General features: G+C 42.0%; 1 protein-coding gene and 1 long non-coding RNA gene across 8 annotated transcripts in view; one reads left to right on the forward strand and one right to left on the reverse strand.

The window, feature by feature from the left end:
* rbfox3a (RNA binding fox-1 homolog 3a) overlaps positions 1 to 17,711 on the forward strand; it is a 292,617-nt gene extending 274,906 nt beyond the window's left edge. For 5 of the 7 annotated variants that reach the window (XM_035533352.1, XM_035533347.1, XM_035533348.1 and 2 more), the window contains 5 exons: positions 3,287 to 3,419; positions 3,982 to 4,021; positions 6,572 to 6,636; positions 8,679 to 8,757; positions 10,747 to 10,977. In XM_035533352.1, coding sequence (XP_035389245.1) covers positions 3,287 to 3,419; positions 3,982 to 4,021; positions 6,572 to 6,636; positions 8,679 to 8,757; positions 10,747 to 10,791 — 362 coding nt within the window. In that variant the 3' untranslated portion in view covers positions 10,792 to 10,977. Of the gene's footprint in view, positions 1 to 3,286; positions 3,420 to 3,981; positions 4,022 to 6,571; positions 6,637 to 8,678; positions 8,758 to 10,746; positions 10,978 to 11,410; positions 11,796 to 17,222 lie in introns of those variants that run through there. The other 2 variants (XM_035533351.1, XM_035533349.1) reach the window with 2 other exon arrangements.
* On the reverse strand, positions 546 to 11,029 carry LOC113579419. Its single transcript, XR_003410872.1, has 3 exons — positions 10,969 to 11,029; positions 1,091 to 1,364; positions 546 to 620 (listed from the first exon to the last, which is right to left on the reverse strand). It is a non-coding gene; the product is annotated as an uncharacterized LOC113579419 (long non-coding RNA).
* Positions 17,712 to 22,104: the final 4,393 nt, after the last annotated feature.

A 22,104-nucleotide genomic window follows, 5' to 3' on the forward strand; every position in this document is an offset into this window, starting at 1 on the left:
GGGGCTGAGCCCGTGACCCCTGCTTGAGGAACTTAATTGTGTAATCTAGGGCTCTTTTCTCTTCAGCCTGACAGCCTGCGCTGGGTGCACATGCATGAAGGACATTGGGAGAAATGTAATATTGATTGATTGACTGTGTCCTCGGCCAATGTATTCAGCGCTTGGCAGCATGTTGAGCCAAAGGCAACAAATAAGATTAAAATGCAAAGTAGATGGGAGAGAAATATTAATAGGGCAGTTTTTTGTTGTTGTTTTTAAATAGATGCTAAAACATTTGCAAGTGGGAAGGATGACATATGTTTGACTCTTAGCCATGTCCAGCTGATCCAACTTCACAAAGGCACCGTCAGGAGTTATTAATTTGTCATATTATATTGTTATTACTTTATAATATCACACAATAGCTTTTGTGTGTGTGTGTGTGTGTGTGTGTGTGTGTATCATTCAGCCATATCAGTTACAAATTAGTTGGTATAAATCAGTCCTTTAAAATATATCTGTAGCAGAATTCAAGAAGCTTTATTTTGAAGGTGGATTCAGTACAGGAACGATGCAGGCACCTCAAGTTTGGTTATCAGCCTTCAGCCAGAGCTAACTCATGGAGGATGAAGCAGATGAAGCTTTGATGACAATGAAGCAAATGAAGAATTTAGTCAAGAACAATCTCCTTTTTAAACAACATCCAGGCATTGTTTTTATTCTTGAAGCTTCTTATTCTAAAGCAGTTGCATATGAGGTATTAGTCAGTATATGCACATGTGTAGTTTTGCTGTTGCATGGGCTTTATGTGGTGTTATAACTGGCCACAGTGATTTATGGGATATTATTGAATCAGTGCAGCATGTACACCCATAGCTCATTATGATATTACATTTATGTACGTCATAGCGCACATAATGCACACGGAAAGTCAAAGGCAAAATAAGGGTGGTGCATATGAAGGGAATTCTGGATAAATTGACCATAGCCAGACATATATCACAGACTGCTGCTGTTTGCCATATTAACACTGGCGTCCATAGCTTAGGAGGGACAAATTAAAATGTCAACAGCTCCACTCTATATCAAAACGAAAGAGCAAACTCCTTACCTTCTGCCATCTGTCTTTCTTTCACATCAGATGAAAGGCCACAGCACACCTCCCCACACTGGCGTTCTGCTCTTTGTCTCTCTCTTCTTTTATTTGATGGGCTAGTTGTGAGCAATTCTTGGCATCATTAGCTCCAGAGTTGAGATTTAGGTGGTGAGAGATCACGTCCGCCTGGCTAGGTGGCCGCGTAGCTGCACTTTCCGTCGGAGGGTTTGGAAAAGCTTCCAGGTAGAACATAGCGCCAGGTGTTCACGAGGTAAACACTCCAGAAAAACTGTCATGGAAGAGTTGTGAAAATTATAATAAATATTAAAAGTAGATACAGGAATAGATGTAAAGTAAGATTTATCGTTGCTTTCAGAAGCTGCTGCTTAAAACAGATTTAGTTAATGAACCACAAAGAGCTATTAAGTTTCTCAGCAGTGTTGTTCAGACAAGGCTGCTTTGGCAGAAGTAAAGTAAGAAGCATTTTAATCATATCTACTCTGGGCTACATGCTTGATATCAAAGGTTAGTGGCTTCTGTTCGTGCTAGAGATCTGCTCTGCTAAACTCATGTACGATTAAAAAATCTCTTAATGCAAACTCCTGAATATCACTGCCCAGAAGCAGCAGACTAGCCAATCAATGGAAGTCTATGGACTTGCATTGCTCCCATCTTAATTATAAGACAAAATCAATTAAGTGTTTAAATGTGGCTCCACAGTATATACATCTTTGTAATATGAATTATTGACTGATATTAACTTCTTAAACTCAAGCTTATCATTTTGTTATTAATGTCGACACGTTATTTAGTAAGTACTTTGAATTATTTAGTAACTACATTGAAACTAATATGAAATGTATGTAATTACATGAACATGGAGTCCGGCACTAGCGGCGGGTATTTGGCATGTAAGGGGTTAAGCAGTTCTAGCTTGTGCCAGTCCGTCTCCTCCTTTCTTCGGCCGTTCTCGGTTCGGTCCTTGTGAATCTTCAGTAGATGTTGATGATGAATGAGTGGAGGTTTAAAAGGGAGACCGGGTGACTGGATCTGGGAAATAATTGACAAGGCCCTCAGGGACAGAGGGGCGAGCACGGTGGAGTTGTTGGTGCATAAATGAGACAGAGCTGTACCGGCTGCCCTGTCATGAAGTGCTCGGTTTGCCCAGTACTGTGGGTAATTATGACCCCGCCCTTGGTGCGTGAAGGCCACACTTGCTGATAGCTGAAGGTTAAAGAAACACTCAGAGTGGAAGTCATTTTCTCTTTTGTCAGTCTCTCTCATCTCTCTTTTTATTCATTGTTTAATTCATTGTCTTTATTTTTTATTCATCGCTTTTTTATTTTGTCTCATCTCTTTTCTGTTTAGAAACATTTCAATGCTTTTCACATCCATCCATCATTTTCTTTGATTATTCGTCTCTCTTTTCCAGGCATTTCAGTGTGTTATTCATTTGCTATACGTAATTGTGTGTCTTTCTATCTCTTTGTCTTTCTCTCACTCTTTCTCTCACATACATAATCAAGCATGCATATTCTTCCTCTCTCTCTCTCTCTCTCTCTCTCTCTCTCTCTCTCTCTCTCTCTCTCGCACATTTCTCCCGTGTTGACCCGGGTGCGTCCTGCTGCTGGCTGCCCAGGCCCCAGCGGTGATGGTGTGAGTGTAGAGGGGGCAGAGGAGAGGATGAGGGATGGTGTCGAGCTGTGACTGCACCATCTCCAAACAATGTGCCCCATCTGCTCTCTCTGCCTTGCGGGCCAACCCATTGTGCTTCACCTACAACAGCCTACCACCACTCCTGCCTTGCACACACACCACCCGAGCTGGAAAGCAGCCAAACACACGCACATGCACATGCACACCCCACACACACACACACACACACACACACACACACACATACGCCCAGCGTCTCAGAGGCATCCTTATACAGCGGTGCCTTTCAGTCTCCTTCCTGCAGTCATCCAGCGTGCTGCTTAATGCAGTTTATTTTGTATTAAGTGTATGGAAATGTCAGTCTGCACAGACTTCGGGTGACCTGGATAATGACCCTTGATCCGCTCTGCTGTCTGAATGGTTAAGCATAGTTTTCATCAACAGGAATGTTGTATCAACATGGAACAATAGTTGGCATGAGGGATTTGATGTCTTGCTATGGATGTAAGACATTCTGAAGACATTCCGGTCTCTTCTCTTCTCGTCTCCCTCTAGTGACGGGCTTCCCATACCCAGCCACAGGGGCAACAGTGGCATACAGGGGTGCCCACCTGAGGGGCCGGGGTCGTGCAGTCTACAACACGTTTCGCGCTGCACCCCCACCCCCGCCCATCCCTGCTTACGGAGCGTAAGTTAGCCCAACGCCCTCTACATATACACGACATTACACCCGCATTTTATTTGGGGGTTAGCCACCTGCAGTATTTCCCTCAGACGAAGGCCTTTCTATGATTGCTATAATTCAGTTATTATCACACCCTGAGCTAACTTTAGTACTAGCGTTTCTGTCGGAGATAATCGAAACCCCATTCCGAGCTACAGACACAATGCCGTTAACTTGAATTGCCCTGATACGAACAATTAAATTGATTTGTGTCACAGTACAATGATGAACTGAACCACAAAGTCCTACTGGCACACCAGCCCTCTAAGAGAGCAGAGGCTATCAGGAAACAACGGGGATTTCCTAACAGAGCATAAAATTACTCTTCGATATGAAACCAGCCATCGTTTCTCATTTGTTCAGCCGTTCCTTAGTCTAGAGTGCATTATTTTGTCTGGTGAATGAACACCTATGTTAGCTACGTGATTTTTTTTTCCCCTTCTATTTCTATAGAAGAAGCACCTGTACAACTGCCCTGCATTGATTTGAGCTGTGCTATTTTTGTTTGTGTGTTTTTTCTTCTCAGTGTGGTTTACCAAGATGGCTTCTACGGTGCCGAGATCTACGTAAGTGCATTTCCTTTCCCTTTTTAGCTGCTGCTTGTTGTCCTGTGTAAGCAGAATGAAAGAAAAGACTGGAAACCCATGCGCAGAGTGCCTATGACTGCAGCCTCTAGCCTCCACCCTGCCTGATGAGGACAGGTCCCTGGCGAGCCTGGCAAAGACTACAGCCTTACGGAGCACGGCTCCACACCTCTGCCCCCCTCTTATCTCCACGCTCCGTCCAGACAGCTGGTGCTGAATCTTTCATAAGGCCAGGGTCAAGTCAGGTCGGCCCACGCAGCTCCACCGAGGACCCAGGACCATCCGTTTGTGGCCACCCCAGAGCCATGCGAACGTCCTCTGTACACGCCATCCCACACCGCTGTGACATGTGGAGCGCATGCAGGGCTGAAGCTCCTCTGACATTTCCCCATTTTTAGAACACGACTCCGGTTGTTTCAGCGAAGGTGTATTTTAATGGCACATATGGGCCGGGGGTGAACTGAAATGAACTCCCCCATAGTTTTGGCTCCAGACTCTTCTGCGTTCCCCCGGTTGCCAGTGCTGATTGATTCCCCTGTAAGAGAGAGCCATATCATGCTGGATGAGTTGGCTGCATGAGTGTTTTTGTTTTGATTGGTGCAGCACCGTTTTTTTTTTTTTTTTATCTACTTCTCTCGGCTCATATTAAAATGTAGCCAAAAGTACTCACATTGCAAGCCAGCCCCATGCCCAGGCAGTATTATTTCTGACAGGGTGTCAGAAGGTATTAGACAGTCAGGTGATCAGAGGGAGAGAGAGCATGCCTCCCTTCCCAGGATTATGTCACTAGAGGAAGAATGGAAATGAATTCAACTTTCAGATCTGAAAGGGGGCAAACCAGCCAAGACACAGAAGTGGTGCCCGTGCCTGTGTGTTGTGTTTGGAGTCAAGGCTGCATAAGCGAAACTGTGCTCATTTTAATGTGAGCTTCATGGTCAGGTGTAAAGCATGGATGGTAAACAGAGCGCCATCCTGTAGCTACAGCCCTGAACCCAACCCCTCACACTGTGTTCTGACGAGTTCTTTTTAGACCTCCAAGAATCCTTCTCTGAGGATCTCCCAGATGAGCTCAACTTTGAAGTCAAAAACTTTTACAGAACCTGAGAGGGTAAAGTGCTGTATGCCAGAAGTTTAAAATTGAGCATCTTTGATAGCACTGGGGTGGTGAGAAAGCGGGAGAAGCACTCAACTTCCATACAATCTATACAGAACGCTTACAGTGACCCAACTCCTCCCTCTCCCAAGTTCTGTAGCAGCTTAACATTTGATCTTAGCAGAGTACTATTGGACATTAATACACAGCTGAAAAATGAATGAGAGCATGTATGATTTAGTGTGCAGTCTTGTGTCTGAGGGAATCCATAGCCGGGCACACTGTGTGCCGTTGCCACTGGTCGATGCAGGAGAAATTTCGCAGAGGAAAAAAAAACAAAAAACAGATGAAACACAAGAGCAGAGCTGTTCCATTCAAATGGGCAACTTAGATAAACACTTTGCCAACCACAGATGCGTTCTCCCAGTGAGAGATTTGTCCGTTCACTGTCCTTAACGGACAGGCGTATTTGCATTGTGTTTGTCCCCAAAGCATGTCCTCCAAACCTGATTATGGGCAAACACCATCCGGAATGCTGATCCACTTTGGTGGCTAATGATATTTGATGCTGCTTACAGCATACCTATTAATAGCAGATGTATGTGGAGCAATTAATGGCTTTGTCAGATGTCATCTAATGCTTATACAAGCAATATTTAGCGTCTGCCGTGCTTTGGCTTCTGCGGAGAGCATTTCCTGCGTCAGGACAGTTCCCCCGGGCATCTCGCCCGAGGATGCGTATTGGCCAGCCACATTAATTAAAAGGCCCTCCAATAGCCTCAGCCAAAGCTTCCATTTGGTTTGTTCACAGTAAGCAAGCATTGACTTGCTTTAAATGTTTATACCAGTTTCCCACTTAAAATGCTGGTCGATAGTCACCCAGCGTTGCCATTACGATTGATCGGATTGATGCAGCGCAGACAGCAGGTAGAGCTGCCACTACTGCGCCCAGAGTAGATGGGCAAACGCTCTCCTCCACTTCCCTACTGTGCCTTGCCAAGTTAGCCATGTGTGCCCTTATTAAGGTCAATAGGACTAATTCAGTTAAACTCTCTTTTAACTAGATAAACCCTGGTAATGACTCACCAAAGGGTAATATCCCACGAACTTTACTGATTTATTGCTGTATGCATTCAAACATTAGTGTGTCCTATGGCCTCAGTGATGGCTCCTGAACTGAATAGAACGCACCTTTGTTTCACGTGCATGCAGATGCATATGTTCTGTTTGCTATTGTCTCTTCCTCACGTTCAGCACCTATGAGTCATACTTTATAGTTAGTAAGAGGGTTGTGCATGTGCATGACACACTCATTTTCTTAATGCTGTCTTAGTTCTAGAAGTGCTAGCTCAGGGTTGGAGCATGTTTTCAATGCAGTGATACAGAGCTATTTCCTTGTGTTTCAGTGCCTAATGTTTTTTGCTTCATTTGATGTGCAGGGTGGCTATGCAGCGTACAGGTATGCCCAGCCAGCCGCAGCAGCTGCAGCAGCTTACAGTGACAGGTAAGAGTCTCACAGCGCCCTCTCTGTCCTGGAGTGAGATTGCTTCCATTTGCTGTGCTCAGTTTTTTCTTTTCTATTTGTAAATGGTATTGTTCTATTGATGCATCATACACTTCTTTTCTCCTTGTATACATTAATACTTTAACAAATAAATCATTCACACAAACTCATTTGATAACATGTAACATTCTGATTCACTAAAATATTTGAGTGTGGACTGCCTCGTGCTCTGTTACTGAACCTGAATGAATCACCTTGTTGTAACAAGGTGTGTTAAGGCCTTGTGTTAAGGCCTCTTAAACATGATACTGATGTCTGAGCTATGTCTGTGCACTTGCACCTAAGTGATCTTACCTCTCTGAGCCTTGGCCACTTATCTCAGCCCTCGGGGGCCACGTACACTCGTTTGAGGGGGCGGAGGGTGTTTGAGGAGCAGGGTGGGTGCTGGGTTGTCAGTAATTTATCTGGGACCTGTGGGGACCCTGTCAGGTTGGATCAGGGTTTAATCTGGGCGAGATTGAGGGTGTCAGTGGCGATAAGGCCCAGCCCTGCCTGCTAGCCTGAAGAGCGCTGATAATGGAAGATTTATCAGAACCAGCGGCGATCTCCATCAGAGCAGGTGAAGAGACTGACATGCTGCTGCAGTGATTTCAGCAGCCCTTCTCCTACTCCTCCCACTCTGTTTGTTCTCTCCCCACCCCCTGTGTCTCTTTCTTTCCCAGAACAAGGGTTTTTTTCCTTCTACTCTTGCCGGCATCCTCCCTTCCCTGTTAAACAGGGCTCCTTTACTTATTTAACACGTTATGTAAGAGGAGAACGGTTAATGGATTCACAGTATAAGAGTGCACCTCACCGGCTGACTTTGAGTGAAATAATTTCTTCACTTAGTTCACGATCATAATTAACACGTCCCTGCTAGGTCATTTGATGTCTGAGACGCTTTGCAGAGGAGTGTCCATGTGTTCAGAGCGACAGGGTCCACACTGAAGCTCATGGCCTGGGGATTCCCAGGCGAGCTCCTCAGAACGGGCTCCGAATACGTCTGTCGCAAGCAGCCCAAATCGCCTCTGCTCAGCTTTCTCATTCTCTCATGCTGGCCTGACCTTTGATGTTGTAATAATCCCGGATGACAAAAACCTGGTCAGATCCGATAGTATTTCCATGTGTAATAGCCGTGTCTGGGCAGAGGATTTCCCCCTCTCGCCTTTTTTCTCCTCCTGCGGGCCGTGCTCTTAGCCGGGGCTTGCACTGCCTTATCTGCTTCCCACAGGCCCTCATTTGCAAGTGTGTGTTTGGAGAAAAAGTAAACAAATGAAGAAAGGAAGTGTTGGGAGTAAATAAATAAATAACTGAACAAGTGAGGCCCATCTTGGAGGAATTAGTTCCAATCCGCCAACAATGAAAAGAGTGGGAGAAACAGCCACCCCCAGTGCAAGCTGGGTAAACAAGGGAAGGGCAAAGGAGCATGGACAGAATGAAGAGAACCTTATGCATGTGCACACACACACACAGACACAAACACACACACTCACACACACACACACACAGACACAAACACACACACTCACACACACACACACACACACACACACTGAGACACACAGATATGCCTTAAGCACACTGATTCATTCTCTTGCCAGCCCATCGCTGTCCTTTTCATTCAGTGGGTCTGTTGTCTTTAAATTCCTATTTCTCTTGGTAATCCTTGTGATTCTCCCTCTGCACTGCTCTTCTTGCTGGCTCTCCCTCCATACCAAGGGTTTTTTTTTTTTCTCAATGCATTTGCCCCTCTCAGATCAATATAACATTTACAACATCTTCAAAAAGATAAAATGCTCACTACTTTTACACCTAAACAGCAATGACTGAGCACAAATCACTTTTCCCACACTCTTGCCGTTATGCCATACATTTATAGTGAGCCGACAATTGCGTTTTCATCACAGGGGGAGATATAGAAAGGGATAATGGAACTATTGGAAATGAACAGACGCTGGCCGGCCTCAGTAGTTCAATCTTTCCCTGTCTCTGTCTGTGTGCAGCTATGGCAGAGTCTATGCAACAGCGGACCCCTACCACCACACGATCGGTCCCACAGCCACATACAGCGTGGGCACCATGGTAAGTTCCCCACGTAACACAGCAGGAAGCTCCAGTCTTTATAACCCAGACACAAGCAATCCCAACTTCATCCACAGGTCACCATTCAGGTGTCATTCTAGAGCCTCCAACAAGAAATAAAAGAGAAGCAATCTGAATTTGGCAAAGTGGTTAGAGATAGTGAGCACTCCACTGGCCTAAAGTTCAATTAGATCGTATGTTGAGAGGTATGACGTTGGGGTGATTGTGGATTCCTTGTTTTGTGACTACAAACGCTGCTTGCGATCCTGACCAAAAGTTACAATTACTTTAGTGCAGCTCTTCTCCCCAACTATGTTTCAGTTTGTCTAGGTTAATTGAACATTGGATCCCCTTTTGACCCAGTAAATGAAAGGGGATGTTCTGTCTCATAGTCGCTGTTAAACTGAAACTTTATTACTTCGGTCTGATAAGACCATTCAAACAAACCATTTTCCTTTCCATATGAGCACACTTAAATTGTTGTGGGGATAGTTGTTCTGTTAATGTTTGTTTTTAGCTAGCTTTTGCAGCTAACATCAAAGATGAAAAATCGAAACCTCCTATCTGCACAAAAAAAAAAAAAAGAACTATATGATTTGTTTGGGGTTTTTCGCCTTATTTTTTACGGTTGTGGGTAGGGACTTTTGCAAAGATTAACGACCATCAAGCGCGTGCAGCAGCGTGCCGAGGGAGATTAAAGAAGAGCGAGAGATAGAGAACAAGAAAGACGAAAAAAGATTCCATCGCATCCGCCTCCCCCTGCCCAGGAGGCTTATTGGACAAACACTCTGCCTAAGACAAATGGCTGGAATTTACCAAGCCGACATGCGTGTGATTCTCAAAATAGTATTATTCCCCAGTGCAGCTGCTAGCTAAAAGCTTTCATTAATTAATACCATTTTTCCCTCTTCATTTACTTAATTAAAACTGTGGCCTGTGTTGTTTTTTTCCTTCCTTCTTCCTCATCTTTTTTCAAATTTTTCCTACCTTTCTCATGACCAAAAATTGCCAATCTAAGACACACAAATCTATTTAGTTGTCCTTGAGCAGTACCTTTCTTTGAACCTTGGGAGTTTCCACAGCTCTGACTAGTGCATGGGGCAAACTGGTAGCGGCTTAAGGACACACAATGGGCACCACCACTGCATCTGCTTCTGCTGCAAGTGAAATGAATAGAATGTAATCATATTTGATCATCAGATCCCAAGTAAAAAAAAAAAAGTAATTCTGTAATGAGTCCCTCAGAGGGTGGAGCAAGTTCGTTTCGCTTGCTTTCTGAGAGAACGGAATTCACGCCACGTTTAAGGCGTGTGCATTTGATGGCAAGCTGGTTTCAGAGAAGCTGGAGATGGAGCCTTTGAAGTTTTTTTGCACTGGCCAGAGCAGCAAGACACTCCAGCTAAAAAGGAGTAAAAAAGGGATTAATATAGGATGTCTCTGGTCAAATGAACCTGAGGACATGACTGACTGCCCTCTGGGTAAGACGGCTATATTGAGGCTTTTAAAAAAAAATCTCTCTCTCATATTCTCTGTCTTTGAAGAGAGTTGCTAGGCGAAGATAAAGTTTTCTAATTACATTTAAGCAGTTATGAGCCATTTGGCGCTTTTGGAAATCTCCCAAAAAAAATCCTAACGTCGTGTGTGTTAGCAGAGAATGTCCTGTGGACTGTTAGAACAGATAGAGTGGCCAGCCTTAGTCGCTACCCAGTTGAACCTTAAGAATAAGCTTCAGTGTTGACTTTACTCCTACAATGTTTAGATACTTTCACACACAAATGAACAGTTAGTAGAAATTCGGCACCTTACTTGATAATTAAATTCTGAGGCTTTTGTTGTGTCACCGTGGAATTTACTCTGCTAAGCAAACATCATTTGGTTGGGTAAAAAAAAGGAAGAAGAAAGAGAAGAAAATTCTAGAAAAAAATAGAATTTAAAGAATCTACTTTACACTGATTGGAACCTTTTTGTTTTTCATCTTTGATGTTGCAGGCTAGCCTATACAGAGGAGGGTACAGTCGCTTCACTCCGTACTAAAGACAGAAAACCGATCCCCAGACAAAACAAAAAGCAAACAAAATCAAACAGCTCACCTCCTCCTCCCCTGGAAAACTAAATAGAACAAAATGCTTCCAGGTTACCACCGACCCTACCTTGAACACTCTTTCAAGTTGTTGACATTTCAGTCCAAAGTCAAACTTCAAAACTTCTTACCATGTGTGTGTTTTTCGCATGACGTACTCTGATGTTTCTGTCACCGCTGTATTGATTTGGAGTCTGTTTTGTTTGTATGGAAATGTGTGGTCCAAGATGGGAGGAGCTGAATGACAGCTTGAGGGGAGGAGAGGTGCTGTCCAATGAGCTTTCTCATTTGGTCTGGGCTTGGATTTATGAGCCAAAACTCTGATTTCTATTGGAAGCGAGCGGAAGGGGAGGGCTATGCAGTGAATGACTTGCTGAATGACAGTACATGTGCATTGGCAGTCAGGCCAGAAACACAAGCACACACACAAACACACACACACACTACTGTCATTTCACTGAAACTAAAAAGAAGTGTGTGCTCCTGCCTGACAGAATTACGAAACTGCTCTTCTTGAAAAAAATATTAATACATTTTTGTTTTCTTTTCCTTTTTTCTTTTCTTTTTTGAAAGGCCGTACCAGACCAGTGTTGGACTTTTCTGAAGGAGCTTTGAGGGGAGCTAAAAATACTGAGAGAAGGCTTTGTTTCCGCAGCTCGAGCTCGTCCTTATGGAAGCTCGGCTGGACCCCTGCTAAATACAGCAGATCCTTTCTAATATTTCCCTTTCTGTTGGACATTAAAATGCTCATTGACACAGCCCTCTCCTCACCTTGATGTTCTCATGTCTGTCTTTAAACTGACTCTTCATTCATACCGAAGGAATGTATTATGACAAAGTCCTGACTATGTGGTTGTTAATGTATATAGTTTTGGTGTGACAGAGCTCCTGTCAAGAGTTAATTTTGTGCTTGGTAGTATTCCATTGCTACAGAATATCATAATACTTCAGCTCAGAAAAAAAGTCAAATATATATATATATATATATATATATATATATATATATATATATATATATTTCCCATTAATTTACAGTTTAAAGCAAAACCACAATAACAGTAGCTTTGATGAACACTAAATGACACATCTTTAAAGACTGAAAAGATCCTTACATTACAGACATTTTATTGAGATCCAGCATTACCTCTCCCTGTTGCAGGCGAACAGTATAACAGAAGAAATATAAACTTTGACATGATTCTATTGACCATACCCAAACTGAATAAAGCCACACATACAGTATAAAATTTTCTTTCTCTTAGGAGACCAGAGCTCTTATATTCATGATCAAGTATCCTAAGTTTAATTCCAGCTATTATCTCCAGCTCTTATATCATTCTATAAATAAACACAATGTATTAATATGAAAAGGTAGCGTGGCTTCCCCTCTCCATGGTCTGTTGCACCCTCTAGCTGATGACAGTGAAAGCAGAGCAACTTGCTTCCACTGTGGTGAAATATGCAGTGACATTGTGTTTAAATAGTGGGTGCGTTCTTCTTCCTAAAGGTCACTTCTGCAATGAAATGCAGAAGTACAATACAGAGATAAGCACCAAGTAAAATGAGAAACAAGGATCCTTTTCTGTCCTGCAAGATACTACAGATTATGCTGATATGAAGAGTGAGAGGCTTTTCATACAGGTACAAGTGCAGAATGGCTGTGGAGTTACTTGTTAAGTGCCTGGTCTGTCCCACCAATTTATATATTTCCAGAACATAATTAACTAGCCAAAAACATATAGGGGTTTCAAAACCCTTATTATACAGCAAAGATTTAGGAGTTCTTGTAAAGAGGATGGGAGATGGGAGCAGGGCAAAAAAAATCAATCGAACCTTACCCGTAACTCCTCTCAGGTAAGATGCATGTCACTTAACAATGCCACAGTGAACCTATATAAACAATTCAAGTCACAAGATGAAATTACCCATCTTGGTGGGGAGGGGGGGCTTGTTACTCTAGTGTTCACTTGCTGTCTCCTTCCCATGAGCATTTATGTTTTCACACACGTGCCCTATAAACATGGGCATGTTCTAGTGTTCTAGCATAGTAATGCATGTGAACCACGCAGTTTTCTCTCACAAACGAGCTCGCTAAGGTGAGAGACTCTCCCTCAAGGTGACATTATCCTGAGTCCCAGTGCTTTGTAGAAGGCATGTGATAAGATGTGCTGGGCCTTCAGAGAACATATGAAGAAAGAGTACGCGGGAGATAGAGAGAGAGGGAGAGAGAGCGCAAGAGGGAGATAGAAGGAGAGAAAGAGAATTCGGGAGAAAGAGTGGGAGAAGCCAATAATCCTCTCTGTGAAATAGGGCCTCTCTCGTTTCCGAGTTGCTCAGGGCGTTGATCATGTCCCCGAGGCTCAGAAGCAGCTCCCATACCCATACGCTGACACACACGCTGCCCAGTAAAGAGCTGCCTGCTCTTCTCGAATGGAATCGAAAAGGAGGAGTTATAGAAGAAAGAGAGAAAAGAGTTGGGATGGAGAGGCAGCATCCAAAGGCAATTTACTTCACAGATTAAAGATAGCACCATTGAGTCAATAACCACTGATCTCATTTGAAGATACACTAGGCTTACTCTGCTCATGGTACTGCCGTCTCCTCATTCTATTACCATAGCAGTTGTGGCTCCAGACACACCATTCTCCTGCGTGTCTGAAATCGCATGCAGCCCATTGTAAAACAGAGATTGGGTGCCGTGCTCTTCCCCCTTTGAAGAAGAAATCTCCCATACAACATAATATTTCACTTAAATAAGTATCCTCTCACCATCCTCTCTGGGCCTCATCTTCCTCTGTTGGGGAGGAAAAACCTTGTGTATTAATAATAAAGGAAATATTATTTGCTGCTGTACTAAGACCTGCTTTTAGTTCTGAGATGCTGGTCAAATTCTTTGTAGAGATGAGTATTTTAGGGTGTTCCACATAATTAAAAGTTAATTTCCATTAGGTCGTTCGGTTCTAGTTTTACAGCGACCAAATCACTTGAATTATTTTAATTTTTTATCTTAATTTTAATCTGTCTTAGACATAATAATAGAGCATTAACAAGTACACTCTCAACAAAATATCAAGGTTTAGAATTTCAGAATCCTCACACATTACCCAAAGAAACTACTACAAGTGAAATGAGGCCCTCTGGAAAAGGAGCTAAAACCCAAAGCCAAAACACCCACCCACCCCACCATCCAGCCTGCTGCTGCATGACCTCGTCTGTCTTTTACATGGTTGTCTTCAGTTTCTATTTTGCTTTCTAATAGAAAAACTGCTTTTTGGACGGTAGCTCAACATACGGTGCCTCCAATCTGAAAATGTGGCTATCCGTTATCAGATAACCAAGCTTCACAACCTTAAAGCTTATTCTCTGTGGGAATGGAATACTAGGCTAGCACATCCGATAGGACTGCTAACATTGCTGTAAATAACATTTAGATATGTTCCACGTCTATGCTTGCACTTTATCTGTTCTTAACAATGTTTTTTTTTATTATCCATTTATGTAAATATCTGTTTTTCTAACAATAAGGTGTTGATCCTAGATAGATGAAATTGTATACATGTGTGGAATAATAGATGTATTAGCATATTTAAGAAATCACAACTCTACAGTAGTGCTTGAAATCTTAAAGGGCAAAGCAGACAATGAAATCTTCATTTTTTAAAAATACACTATAATGCTAAGGATACTCCATGGTAATTTTTATATAACTAGATAAAAGGCATTAAATCACATTACTTTATACTTTTTCCGAAGAGAAGGGGAAGCGATTATGTTTAGATGTGTTTGAGTAATAACCCTGTGCAGTGTATTTGGGCTGTATAAACGTGTGCATATGATATTTCCAGATAACTAGGAGGTATTTAAACTCCCCTCTGGCATTATTATCATTTTCCTTTCAATAAGAGACACAGTTTTAAATGACTCTTCCTTCCCTTTACCATGTAACAGAAAATAATTATTAATACTTAATAAATATTCATATCAATACAAATGCATCTTTTGAAAGAGAAGAGTGAGCATTTAGTTTTATGCTTTTTAAAAAACATTTGTTGATTTCTATGTGTTCAGTTATCTGCTGAATAAACTTCTGTTGTCTGTTACGCTGTGCAGCTGCAGATCCTACTGACGCATCTATGCAGAAATGAGAAAACCTTCATTTTGATTCAAGTGGTTCTTACTAAAGCCATTCCAAATTTAGATGCATTATACATATTACAAAAATTAATCATACTGTATTATTACTCTATTATAACTCAATTAGCTATTTGTGTGATTCCAGCATGTAGAGGACGAGGCTAAACAGGGCTGAAAAGCAGAGGAGTGCAGAGAAGGCAGTTTGCTGGCTTCGAAATGAATGTGTAAGCTTGCAGATCGACATGATGGAACTCTTCCTTTTGCATGGATGCTGCAGTCTGCCATTAAAAGATTGGGCATTTAATTGGCTCTGGTAATTCAGTCATTTGTAAGATGGCACCATGGGCCATGGGCCAGTACAAAGTGGTAGTATATTCTGTCTATTGGATTTTTATTTATTTATTTTTATTTTTTTTAATGGCAAAACTTTTCAAATAGCTGCAGAGTTAGATTTCTCTGGAAGACTTCTGTCAGTACAGTAGGTGTATTAAATGTCAGTTACAGATGTCTGGGATACATAGTGCAGTGATTATTAGCATCTTCCAGGTAAAGAAAGCAAACAACTGGCACTCGCCCCTCCCACCATACTGATTCGGTCGGTAACAGGCTCAAAGGTATTTATCAGGGCAGAGTTTATGTTAACAGCTTATTTATGCAAAAAAAGCATCAAAATAAGCAATACATAATCCCGAATAGAAACTAAAACTTCAACTCAGCAAAAAGTAACCTTTTTCCCTACCTCTTGACCTCCTCCAGATCAGGAGAAAAAATAAGCTAAATATCCTTTAATGTACTGTTACAAGGGGTACGTGCACTGTATTGCTAACCCTGTATTGCTACTACATGCTAGGCTATATTATAAACAAACTTCTGCCTCAGTTATGAAATTACGGAGTCATTTAGAATGAAGTCCCTTCTGTCTCATTTCAACATGCAGTTTTCTTCTGTCAGGGGATTTTTAGGAAATGTTTTTAAAAATAAGCAAAAATGTACCTTTTGTGCATATACTATACATAGATATACTGTATGTGCACATAGATTACAAATCCTCTTTTATATGTATAATCTATCACCTTTACTGTAGTCCTAAATGTGTATTTGTTGTTCAGATCATGTGCAATGTGTGCTGCGTGCTTTTCAGTTTTTCTGAATCATACCGTGTGCTGAAATCATTGAAATTCACTGGTATTAACAGCTCAGTTATACATTTATCATGGACTCTATCATTTCTGTAGTTATAGTTCTGTACAGTATATAAAGACAAAGATTTAATCAATTTTTGTGTCTAAATAAAAGGGAGTTATAACATGTTAATCCTCATCTATCAGTACAATTCATCTCTGAACAAACATGTACTTCACGTGCTATTACCAAATTGTTTATGTGACTGCTAGTTTTTGCTCTGAGCGGACAGTTATATTTCATGTATCACGTCATCTGTGTTTGAATCTTTTTGAAGAAAGGCGTGTGTATGTATCGTGTGGTCGCACGAGTGGGCTGAGGCGGGCTGTGGGCGCCAGCTCCGCCTGCATGTTTCTGCCACCTCTTACTCTGTTTCTCTCCATGCTTGTCAAGTGGAGCGTGCCAGGCCCATCACATGTGTGTGTGTACCAGACAGCAGTGGCTGCGTGTGGAGAGTTGCAGCCTGTCCCTGGGCTTGATCAGTATGCTGGGGCCCGTCTGTGGCCTCCTCCGGGGAGGCCTGAGCAACTACAAAGTGATGTCAAAATTAAAGTCGGCCTGCGCTCTCTTCTGGGGCTCCTTAGGGCAGCGCAACATTTCCCTAAATTAGAGGGATCTTGTCAGGATGAGGGCCCCAGGACACCCTGTATATCCTCCTTCTCCGGTCCCTCTCCTCTTCCCGTTCTTCTCTTCTCGTACTCCTTCTCTTCCTCTGTCTGGCCGGCTAACTTTTGCCCAGCTTTCATGATGGAACGTGTTTTTCTTTTTTTGTTCCTCATCTTTCTTGATAAAATGACGCCATTGTTTTTAGTCGACAGGAGACCTTTCGCTCTGGCTTGTTTTCAGCTCTAGTGTCCTGTTCTTGGATTTGGGAGAGAATTCTGAAATGTGTTTAGTGTTATGTCTGAGGATTACTCCTGATACTGAAACTGCAATTTACAGAATGCAATAAGCATTTGTTATAGCTTAATTAGTTCAGCTGGTTAACAAGTGCATGCTAACACTGTTTACCTGCTGAGATAGCTTATGGGATACCTTTTCACTTATCAGTCTGTTTTTCTATTTCTAGTAAATAAAAGAGATCATAGAAGAGATGGACATCAGCTAAATAGTGGACAACATGAAGAATTAAGGAGGTGAAAGAAACACATTTAAAAAAAAACAACAACAAAAACAAAAACACAAAAACAAGGATCCGTTCCACCGAGGCTGTGATTCGAAGGCACCATACTGTCACAGAGGCGTTGGGAATGACACAGCCGAGTTGCGGGGGGAGGAAGAGTTAGCTTTCACCTGGGACACACTGGCTGGGTGAAGGAACAGAGAAGAGCCCATCATAAAACATTTTATTTTTCTAAACTTTTTTAAGTTTATGATTTCAAAAGAGTAAGAGATGAGTGTATATATATATATATATCTATATAGCGATATATGTATGTATAAATATGTTACAAAAAACACAAATGTTTAAAAAGAAGAAGAAGAAGAAGAAGAAGAAGAAGCACCACAGGTGAATGATGCATCCATGCAACACTGATAGAGGGGGAGGGGGGGCGGGTGGTGTCCCACCCTCCACCCTCCACCCTCCACCCTCCTCCTGTTTCAGTCCAGCTCGTCCTGCCCGTAAGACTGGGTGGGGGGAGGGTACTGGGCTTGGCAGGGCAGCTGTGGCCCCTTCAGACAATACCATGCAGTCTGGTTTGGAGCGGCGCTCCAGCGCATGGCCGAGCTGTGTCTTCCATCGCTGACCTCCTTTTGTGGGTCAGCAGTGACAGCTAATGTCTCGGTGGTCTAGGGCTAAGTTCCTGTTGAACTGCATTACTTCCCAGGGGAAAGGTCAAGGGCCTTTAGTCAGTGATGTTGGCCTGAAAGAGAAGCTTTTGTTCAGCCCCTCTGTTTCCCCAGTTTCTCCTGTATCTGTATTGTTGGCTTAAAGCAGTTTTGGACTGAGGCAGGAAAAAAAAGGGGGACAAAGTCATTTTGAATTTGCAAATGTAGATCCATTGTACTATAATTATCATGATTCATGCCAAGTATAACTCAATATCAAGATGAGATGAAATAGAGGTAGATGAAGTACTGTATATATGGTACCAAATGCCTGTCAACAAAAAAAATAGCTCAAGATTGTTGTAGGTTTCATTAGAGGACTTTGAAGCTATTCCCACACTGCACTTAATGCAGAGCAGTAAATGGTCACCATGAATACTCTCATGTCATGTCACGGCTAAGTGTGCCAAGTGATAAAAAAAAAATATCTCCATCCCCCAACCAGATTAAAAGATGCGGTTCCTTTAGCCGCTCATTCTCTCTGTGAACCCTCTGTTTTCAGTAGCACAATGTGTAAAGACCCACTGAAGTAGAATGGCACTACTGGGGCTTACAAAGGGTTGTGTGTGTGTGTGTGTGTGTGTGTGTGTGTGTGTGTGTGTGTGTGTGTGTGTGTGTGTGTGTGTGTGTGTGTGTGTGTGTGTGTGTGTGTGTGTGTGTTCTAGTTTATGGCCACGTATTGGTCACAGGGGAGTTAGTGGGAAATGGGTGGAAGGGGGCTTCTCAGAGTCGTGGCCCCAGTGCTACCAAAAAGCATTACATTGTGGTGTTGTTGTGGAGGTGGCCGTGCTGTGTAGTAAACCACTTTTGTACATGGTGTCAGGGGGCTACAAATTAAGAAAATTGGAGCTGTCTGCTTGCTATTGTCACGGGAGTTTGGCCATCCATCTTGAAAATGGGCTCTTGCCTGCTATAATGTGAGAAACAAAGTGAGATGGGCAGCAGTTTAGTCAAAAGGTTGCAAGCAAAGTTTTACTAAAAATCTCTTATCTTTCTACTTCTACTGAGCTCCACTTTACTGACATCCTTATATATTTAAACGTTGTACTAATAACATGCTGCTGAGCATGGTCAAATGTCAATTGTAGCCATTTACTAATGTTGTATTATTGTATTACAAGTATGGAAAACATTTATATATGAATATATCTATTTGTGACTTTGCGACCCTTCAAATGATGATTTTATCTTTTGTTTTTGATGGTGGTTCAGGTTAATTTTTGACGGAAATTTATGCACTGTCAATGTATTGAGAGATTTTTACTTCGGTGGCATTTTTCTGTCTGTCTGATTCTTTGTTTCAGCTATTGAATGTACTTCAGACTCTCGACCTTTTTATGTACACGTCCCTTATTTTTTAAGCAGTACTTTGTAAATGTATGTACATGGTCTAACTAGTCTCTGTTTTAATGCTGGACCTGAGTTCTGTTGGAGATGAGACAGAGCTCTGGGAGTCCGGTTGACTTCTCTCATATGGGATAAGAATACTCCAGTCAGCCTGTGGACCTGCAGGACAAGAAGAACATGCTAAATTATTGAATCAGTCAGAATGGTTTACCAGTGTGCTTCAAGAAATGGAACAATGTGCTGTCTGAGTTAGAGGAAAAAATACATTTCGAATGTTTGGTTTTCTTGATGCAAAATGTGAACAATTTACCTACATGCAAAAGCTTCCTGTTACGAGATACTACTCTATATGTGGATTTAAAAAAATATATATGAAAATGTTTTGATGTGACACACAGTTGATTTTCCAGGAAACAGTTTTTGGTTCTCTGTCAAAGAATGGTACATTCAGTAATGTGTAGGTAACCCTCTTCTCCAGACAGCATTCCCAAGCTTTGCAAAATAATGAGCTTCCTTGGACTCAGGTGTTATGACGAGACCGAACTGACATGTTCCCCTCCATAGATAAAAATATATAACTCCTCTTCGCTGCATTCTTCCTCTGAGAACAATACTTTATTTTCTATGAAGCTGGCAACTCGTATCTCAGCGATTGTACTACGTGGTACTTAAAGGATCATTAACGGTAACCATATCCTGGGCAGTGGAGGCATCTGTTCACCAGTGAGATGAGAGTTATGGAGCATTACCATGCATCAGCAGTGGCGGATGGGAATTACCAGTCAAGATGAGCTGTTTCAGGGACACTAAAACCGAGTGGCCAATTCTGCACTGAAAGAGACTGTGACTGAACAAACTAACAAAAAGATGTCAATTCCACAGAGATCCGAGACCTCTGGGTTTAGTTATTTGCTTTTTTGTCTGTATGAGACATATATCTTGTTTACATGGCCTGGTTTTTGACTCCGCTGTGAGGTGTGTGTCAGCCCTTGCACTGTACCTTTCGGCTTGCCGTCTTCACCCTCTGCTAGCCCTTCCTGAAAGTCTACACCGCCCATTCACCGAAGCGTCAAAGCCAGCTCACCCTGTCTTCCTTAACCCAAAGCCAAGAGCTAACACAGAACTGTACTCTGCTCCTAGTCTCCTCTTTAGCCTAGCCTGAAACAAGTGCTTGTGCCCTCAGCTTCTCAGCCAAAACTCGTCTTCCTGTTCGCCCGCTCAACCAGGCCCAAGAGCAGTTATGCAGCTAACATCCCCCACTGAGGTTCTCTTAGGCTTTGGCTCTTCCCTTTCCTAAGCCCAAACTGGTTTAAAAAAATAAAAATAAATAAATAAATAAATAAAGTCAGCCTTTACTAACGCTGAGCTCAATCCAGTCCAGCCATCGGTCACACCCTCCCCATGACCCAGCAACCCTGTGCATTTTCACCTCTTCCCCTAAGCACAATGGTTTGTATGTTGTGTGAGCGTACCATCTCAGTGAGAGTGACCATCCATCCAATGTCTGTGTGCTTGCAAGCCCTTTCTTTTCTATGACAAAATGTACAAATGTTCCTTCCTCTGTCAGCTCAATGCAAAATGTGTTATATTAAAAAAAAAAAAAAAAAAAAAAAAAAAAGTTCTTCATGTGCTACAATGGCTCAGTGTAACAACAAAGCTATTGCTAATATTTTATTTTATTCATATATATTTTGCAGTTGTTCCAAATAAGTACAAGTTTTAAAAAAATATATTAATAAGCAGATAAATGATAAATCAATACTGAAAATGAAAAGACTAAACTTCAGCTGTTCTGGGTCTTTCTAACTTTGCATTTGAGTTGTTCTCTTTCTGTATGCTTCCAATGTGCTTCAGACAACCAGTACTATTTATTAAATCATTATCTTATGATTATTATCATCATGATTAATATGATTATTAATAAATATTTCTTTCTTCAACTAAGTTATGGAGACTTTTTAGTGTTGGTAATTCTTGTTGTACTCGAAGGACTACGTATCTCTACTGTGTTTGTAGCTCCTACAGTAACTATAGGTAATAACACTTACAGACATGCTTGTATCAAACTTTTCATACATTTTTACTGGTATGGTATGTTTGAACTCTAATGTGGAAATGCATTGCTACATTTAACCGTGAGTAATTAGTACTAAACTGTACTTGATATTATTTTCGTGGGAATTCACACGTGTGTGTGTGTGTGTGTGTGTGTGTTCGGTAATGAATACAAATGGAGCAAAGGTTTATTGATATATAAAGTTCTCAAATTCGCCGCTTGGGTATAACTAGGGCACTTCCCAATTCACGGTCATGAGAATACTGTCACGGACAGTGAAATTAGCCTTTTCTCGTCAAATATCCGACTGTCCGTGAAATGCAGGAAGACTGAAACAAATCTGATACGGTCTTTAACTGCACGGCGCAGTCACAAAGCTCGTCGCTTTTTCTATGGCTATGTAGACGAGAACTAGCTACCTATCTAATAATGTTACATGGTTTACCTACATATTGCTGAGAATTCTATGGCGAATTCTCATCGATGTGCGAGTGACTTTAAAAGCTAACATCTGTCTGTAAAGCAGTTAGAGAAAGTTTGAGAAAGGCGCTATATAAATGTAAATAATAATAATAATATGACTCATGAGAGCCGCGTGAAAACACGGATAAGTATTTTAATTTCAGTGACAGACTGAAGCCTACCACCGTCCCCTCATGTACAACACTTGCTACTCAATCGTTAATGTAGGCCATTAGCTTAGCAAGGCAGGCTATCC

The sequence above is a fragment of the Electrophorus electricus genome, chromosome 14 (assembly GCF_013358815.1).
Source record: "Electrophorus electricus isolate fEleEle1 chromosome 14, fEleEle1.pri, whole genome shotgun sequence".
NCBI classification, from domain to species: domain Eukaryota; kingdom Metazoa; phylum Chordata; class Actinopteri; order Gymnotiformes; family Gymnotidae; genus Electrophorus; species Electrophorus electricus.